The sequence below is a fragment of the Mus caroli genome, chromosome 13 (assembly GCF_900094665.2).
Source record: "Mus caroli chromosome 13, CAROLI_EIJ_v1.1, whole genome shotgun sequence".
Classification (NCBI taxonomy): domain Eukaryota; kingdom Metazoa; phylum Chordata; class Mammalia; order Rodentia; family Muridae; genus Mus; species Mus caroli.
In genome coordinates, this window is record NC_034582.1 from 9,940,140 (window position 1) to 9,947,600 (window position 7,461).

General features: G+C 39.0%; 1 protein-coding gene across 8 annotated transcripts in view; it reads right to left on the minus strand.

Annotated features, from left to right (window-relative positions):
• Nucleotides 1–7,461, minus strand: part of Hecw1 (HECT, C2 and WW domain containing E3 ubiquitin protein ligase 1) — a 275,440-nt gene that overhangs the window by 100,258 nt on the left and 167,721 nt on the right. For all 8 annotated transcript variants that reach the window (XM_021180044.1, XM_029468504.1, XM_029468501.1 and 5 more), the window contains one exon: nt 5,565–5,734. In XM_021180044.1, the coding sequence (XP_021035703.1) occupies nt 5,565–5,734 (170 nt within the window). The remainder of the gene's footprint in view (nt 1–5,564; nt 5,735–7,461) is intronic.

Sequence of the window (7,461 nt, forward strand, 5' to 3'; positions counted from 1 at the left end):
TCCAACAATCCCCTATCCTCTCCCACCTCCCTCTGCTCCCCCTGCTCCCCAACCCGCCAGCTCCTGCTTCCAGGCCCTGGCATTCCCCTATACTGGGGCATAGAACCTTCACAGGACCAAGGGCCTCTCCTCCCATTGATGACCAACTAGGCCATCCTCTGCTACATATGCAGCTAGAGACATGAGTCTCACAATGTGTTTTCTTTGATTGGTGGTTTAGTCCCAGGGAGCTCTGGGGATACTGATTAGTTCACTTGTTTAGCTGGAGTCACACCAAGATATTTTATATTATTTGTGACTACTGTGAAGGGTGTCCTTTCCTTAATTTCTTTCTCAGTCCATTTATCCTTTGAGTAGAGGACGTCTTCTGACTTGTTTGAGTTAATTTTATATCCAGTCACTTTGCTGAAGTTGTTTATCAGCTGTAGGAGCTCTCTGTTGGAATTTTTGGGGTTACTTGAGTATACTATCATATCATCTGCAAATAGTGATATTTTGACTTTGTTCTTTCCCATTTGTATCCATTTGGCCACGATTTGTTGTCTAATTGCTCTGGCTAGAACTTCAAGTACCATACTGAACTGATGGGGAGATAGTGGGCATCCTTGTCTAATCCCTGATTTTAGTGTGATTGTTTCAATGTTCTCTCCATTTAGTTTGATTTGGCTACAGTTTGCTGTATAATGCTTTTACTATGTTTAGGTTTGGGCCTTGAATTCCTGATCTTTCCAAGACTTTAAACAGTTTTTTAAATTTTGTCAAAAGCTTTCTCAGCATCTAATGAGGTGATCATGTGATTTTTTTCTTTGAGTTTGTTTGTGTAGTGGATTTCATTGATGGATTTCCCTATATTGATCCATCCCTGCATCCCTGGGATGAAGCCTACTTGATCATGATGAATGATTATTTTGATGTGTTCTTGATTTTGGTTTGCAAGAATTTTATTTAGTATTTTTACATTGATATTGATAAGGGACATTGGTCTGAATTTCTCTTTTTTTGTTGAGTCTTTGTGTGGTTTAGGTATTAGTGTAACTGTGGCTTCATAAAACAAATTGGGTAATGATCCTTCCATTTCTATTTTGTGGAATAGTTTGAAGGGTATTGGTATTAGTTCTTCTTTGAAGGTCTGATAGAATTCTGCACTAAATCCACCTGGTCCTTTGGTTGAGAGAACTTTAATTAGTGCTTCTATTTCTTTAGGGGTTATGGGACTGCTCAGATGGCATATCTCATCCTGATTTAACTTTGATACCTGGTATCTATCTAGAAAACTGACCATTTCATCCATTTTTTTCCAGTTTTATTGAGTATATGCTTTTATAGCAGGATGTGATGATTTTTTGAACTTCCTTGGTGTCTGTTGTTATGTCTTCTTTTTCATTTCTGCTTTTGTTAATTTGAATACTGTCTCTGTGTCCTCTGGTTACTCTGACTAAGAGTATATCTATCTTCCTTATTTTCTCAAAGATTCAGCTCCTGGTTTTGTTGATTTGTATAATTCTATTTGTTTTTACTTTGTTGATTTTAGCCCTGAGTTTGATTATTTCTTGCTGTCTACTCCTCTTGGGTATATTCGCTTCTTTTTGTTCTAGAGCATTCAGGTGTGCTTTCAAGCTGCTAGTGTATACTCTCTCCAGTTTCTTTATGGAGGTACTCAGAGATATGAGTTTCCCTATTAGCAGTGCTTTCATTGTGTCCCACAAGTTCGTGTATGTTGCACCTTAATTCTCATTAAATTTTTAAAAATCTTTAATTTCTTTCTTTATTTCCTCTTTGACCAAATTATCATTGAGTAGAGTGTTGTTTAGATTCCATGTGTATGCGGGCTTTCTGTTGTTTTTGTTGTTATTGAAGACCAGCCTTAGTTTGTGGTGATCTGATAGGATGCATGGGATTATTTCAATCTTCTTGTATCTGTTGAGGCCTGTTTTGTGACCTATTATATGGTCAGTTTTGGAGAAGGTGCCATGAAGTGCTGACAAGAAGGTATATCCTTTTGTTTTAGGATGAAATGATAGCTCTTAAATCCTCTTGGTTTATAGCTTGGTCTCACTGTAACTGTTTATGTTCTGTTTTCATGATTTTTCCATTGCTGAGAGTAGGATGTTAAAATCTCCCACTAATATTCTGTGAGGTGCAATGTGTGCTTTGAACATTAGTAAAGTTTCTTTTATGAATATGGTTGCCCTTGCATTTGGAGCATAGATATTCAGAATTGAGAGTTCTTCTTGGTAGATTTTTCCTTTGATGAGTATGAAGTATCCTTCCTTATCTTTTGATAAATTTTGGTTGAAAGCCAATTTTAGTTAGTATTATAATGGTTACTCCAGCTTGTTTCTTGGGATCATTTGCTTGGATTTTTTTTTTTTTTTTTTTTTTTTTGCCCTTTTTTACTCTGAGGTAGTGTCTGTCTTTGCCACTGAGGTGTGTTTCCTTTATGCAGCAAATGCTGGGCCCCTTTTACATATCCAGTCTGCTAGTCTGTCTTTTTATTGGGGGAGTTGAGTCCATTGATATTTAGAGATATTAAGGAACAGTGACTGTTTCTTCCTGTTATTTTTGTTGTTAGAGGTGGAGTTATTTTTGTGTGGCTATCTTCTTTTGGATTTGTTGAAAGAAGATTACTTTCTTGGTTTTCTAAGGTGTAGTTTCCCTTCTTGTGTTGGTGTTTTCCATCTATTATCCTTTGTAGGGCTGAATTTGTGGAAAGATATTGTGTAAACTTGGCTTTGTCATGTAGTAGCTTAGTTTCTCCATCTGTGGTAATGGAGAGTTTTTCTGGGTATAGTAGCCTGGGCTGGCATTTNTGTTCTCTTTGAGTCTGTATGGCATCTACCTAGGATCTTCTAGCTGTTATAGTCTCTGGTGAGAAGTCTGGTGTAATTCTGATTGGTCTGCCTTTGTATGTTACTTGACCTTTTTCTTTTACTGCTTTTAATATTCTTTCTTTGTTTTGTGCATGTGATGTTTTGATTATTATGTGACAGGAGGAATTTCTTTTCTGATCCAATCTCTTTAGAGTTCTGTAGGTTTCTTGTATGTTTATGGGCATCTCTGTCTTTAGGTTAGGGAAGTTTTCTTCTATAATTTTGTTGAAGGTATTTATCTTGCCCTTTAAGTTGAGAATCTTCACTCTCTTCTATACATATTATCCTTAGGTTTGGTCTTCTCATTGTGCCCTGGATTTTGTGGATGTTTTGGGTTAGGAGCTTTTGCATTTTGCATTTTCTTTGAGTGTTGTGTCATTGTTTTCTGTGGTATCTTCTGCACCTGAGATTCTCTCTTCTATCTCTTGTATTCTGTTGGTGATGCATACATTTATGACTCCTGATCTCTTTCTTAGTTTTCTCTCTCCAGGATTGTCTCCCTTTCTGATTTCTTTATTGTTTCTATTTACATTTTTAGATCCTGCATGGTTTTATTCAATTGCTTCACTTGTTTGTTTGTATTTTCCTATAATCCTTTAAGGGATTTTTTTGTTTCCTCTTTAAGGACTTTCACTTGTTTACCTGTGTTCTCCTGTACTTCTTTATGGGAGTTATTTATTTCCTTCTTAAAGTCCTCTATCAGCATCATGAATTGTGATTTTTAAATCAGAGTCTTGCTTTTCCAGTGTGTTTGGAGTATCCAGGAGTTGCTGTGCTAGGAGAACTAGGTTCTGATGATGCCAAGTAGCCTTGGTTTCTGTTGCTTATGTTCTTGACCTTGCCTCTTATCGTCTGGTTGTCTGTGGTGTCAGCTGGTCTTGTTGTCTCTGACTATGTCTTGTCCTTCCTGTAAGCCTTCGTGTCAGCACACCTGGGAGTCCAGCTATCTCTGGGTAGAATTTGGGTATGGGGAGCTGTGGCACTGTGTTAGCTCTGGGGTGCAGAGGTAAAGTAGAAGGATCCTGTCCCTGGCTGTTCCTTGTTTCCTGTGTCCTGATGGCTCTTGGAGACTCCCTCTTGGGCCAGGGATTTGAGCATATGTGGTGCTCTCACCCATGCTTTTATGTATATCAGCACTCCAGGGAGGCCAGCTCTCTCCTGGTGGAATTTGAGTATGGAGAGCTATGGCACAGGCCCAGCTTCATGTGCTATAGTTTTACAGTGTAACATCCCTCACAGTTTCATGAGTTTGAATACTTCATATTTATATTCAGTCAGTGGCTTTGTTTGGGAAGTTGTGGAAATTTCTTTACCTGGAATCTCAGAAGCAGGTGTAATGACATAAGGACTGAGCTAGAGTGTTAAAACTGGCCATGTTTCAGCACGTGATCTTGGCTTCCTAACCCTCAGAGATGTAATGAGCTGTGTGCACAAACCCTTAGTCCTTTCCCTCTGCCATGCCTTGCCTACTATGACAGGCTATGTTCTCAGTGAGGCAATATAAACAGTTCCTTAAATTGTTTCTTGTCAGATATTTGGCTACAAAGCAAGGGCACTTACGGTGAAATCCAGTTGTTCCATTATTCTACTGTGTATGTCAAAGTTCACCTAAAAATGGCTGTTTTTATCTGTAGAATGCCAGGACATATGATATCATGTTTTAAATGTGCAAAGAATCTAAAGAAATGAAAGCAGTCCTCTCCAGTATTTAATATCCAATTTTGATGTAGATGACTTGTCCTCAAAAGTAAAGTAATGCAGTCTTATTTACATAACACTGAAATCTTAAACAACATTGAAATTATTTTTATTTACATGAGAAGATCTTGTTAGCTGGAATTGATAATTGCTCAAAAAATGTACCATTTGGTAGCATCTAGAAATCACCTGCAGATGAAAGCTTATGTAAGATTATAAGACCCTGCATAAATTGTGGGATGCTCAGATCAAGGCTGGTCTTTGTTAAACACTGACCACATGTGGAAAGCCGTGCAGCGAGCAATCGCTGTGGAGAGCCGTGCGTGTGCCGCGAGCAATCGCCATTATAAGATGGCGCTGGCCTCCGCAGTGACTAACTAGTAAACAAGCCTTGTGCGCAAGTGCGAGAGTGAACTCACTCCTAGTCACTGCCCATTCTCGGGGTGTAATAGTGGTGTGATGGGNGAGCAACGAATCAAGAGCTGTCACGCCACATNAGGTGCTGAAACGTCATGGCTGAGNGCTATATAAGGGACTCCATTTTCTGGGGTCGGGATCTTCCTGAGAAGTAAGCAATAAAGCTTTGCCACAGAAGATTCCGGTTGTCCTGAGTGTGTTCTTGCCGGTGGGGACAAAAGCTCGGGATAACCACAACCACATTCATGCATTATTAAAGATTTTTTTTTCTTTTTTTTTTCCTTTTCTTTTGTGTTCTTTTAAAATTTCTAGATGCTTGGATTGAATTTTGGGCTGGAGGGGAGGCATTCTCCCGTTATATTCAGAGTAGCTGTGACAGTGCCTTAGTTGATGCTGCCTGGGACAATAATCCCAGACCCTGGAGTTGGAGGCCTTAGAGGACATAATTCTCTGCTAAGGCCTGAATCTCATGGCCACAAGTTCAAGAACCAAATCTGTGCTCCACAACACGATGAGCAGAGAGGTGGGTTTATTTTGATTCTTATCTTTCTTTTAGAATCCCCACTCCCTAACACTCACCTCTGCCTGCCAGATGGGGTTTACAGTGTTGCCTATGATCGTGGATCTCCTTTCCTGTCCATGATGAGGGAGGGCCGGGAAGATGCTATGTTTCCCAGGTTGAATGGAAATCTTCAGATAAGGGTCAGGGTTGAAAAACATCCCTTTCTTCAATCCCATGGCCTGGAAATCTATAAAATAAATGATATTTTACTTAAGTATGTTTTAATGAGGTTGAGTATCTACAGGTCCTATGCAAGAACAAATGATCCAAAACACATTGTGGTGGTTTAAATGAGAAATGCCCCCCATAGTTTTAGATATTTAAACACTCATCCTCAGTTGGTGACACTGTTTGGGAAGGTTTTGAGAGGTTCAAGATGTCATTAAGGATAGGTTTGAGAGTCTGTAGCCTCACCCTACTTGCAGTCCACTCTTTGCTTGAAGTGTAGAGTTGAAGATATTATTGTCCAGTTTTCTGATCCAGTCATCTATAGACATTCCTTCCTGTCATAATGAACTCTTATCCTTCTAGAACCATATCTCAAACTAACTCTCCTGTACATTGCTTTTGGTCATGTTATTTTATTACATCAATGAAAAGTAACTAATATATATGTTAATTTTTTTTAACAATGTTTAGACTATTTTACATTATAAACAAAGACTGATTTGTACCTGCACAGAATACTATTTGGAATATTTCCTGGCATATGTTGTGTCTGGGAAAGAAATTCTTGTCTTATTATGCCAATTCTAATGGCACTGTGGACATATTACTTTTCCCAAGAGGACCATTGGTCCTTACTGGGCTGGATTTCTAGTGTTCCACAGATTAAGAGGATGGGCATGGGTGAGAGGCTGATGGTGGACATGGAAGAAAACTAATGGGAGACATGTTAGATCAAAGTTAGAAAGTTGTTTTGCAAGGTCAGGACATAAGAAAACGAAGGGCAGTCATTTTACAGTAAATGTAGCTTTCACTGTGTAAAGATAGACAGAAAAAAAAGGTTTGAAAGAGCAGAGAACCACAGAAGAAGAATAAACACACCCTGTGTAAAGCTAGGCACTCATCACTGATGAGAGTTGCAAGAAACTAAGGTGTTAGGAAGAGGAGACCTTGGCAATTGAACAGTCTTACTTAAGATGTTTGAGTATGCACAATTTCATGTTGTAGAGAGGGGGTCTATTTCAAATATATGTTCTTCAGTTGTTCTTATTCCTTTTTTCTACAAATCCTTCAGGTCAAATTTTTCATTACTTCATGAAGTGTCCTGTAGCCCTGGTTTGTCAATTTCCAGTTTGGTTGTCCAGCTGGTTACTGTTAGAATCCTGGTCACTTCTTGTTTTATTCTCACAGCTGATTCCAGTCTTGTCAGCTTTGTGATATTTGAGGGCTTTGCTTAGTGTCCTTGCTTGCTTCTCTGTTGCAATTTTAAAACATAAACCAAAACCAACATGGTGATGAAAGGGTTTACCTGGCTTACATATCCTGAACACAGTTAATCACTGCAGGAAGTAAAGGCAGGAACTCAAGTAGTAGCAGAGGCAGAGACCATGGAGGAAAGCTACCTGCTGGCCTGTTAATTATTACTTCCTCTGCTTGGTTTCTTAGCCTAAGCCCACTTGCCCAGGCATGGCATCTCTCTCAATACATCAATTAGCAAATAAAAAAGATTGGTTTTGGGGCTGGTGAGTTGGCTCAGTGGTAAGAGCACCGGACTGTTCTTCTGAAGGTCTGGAGTTCAAATCCCAGCAACCACATGGTGGCTCACAACCATCCGTAACAAGATCTGACTCCCTCTTCTGGAGTGTCTGAAGACAGCTACAGTGTACTTACATATTTATTTATTTATTTATTTATTTATTTATTTATTTATTTATTTATTTTAGGTATTTTCCTCATTTACATTTGCAA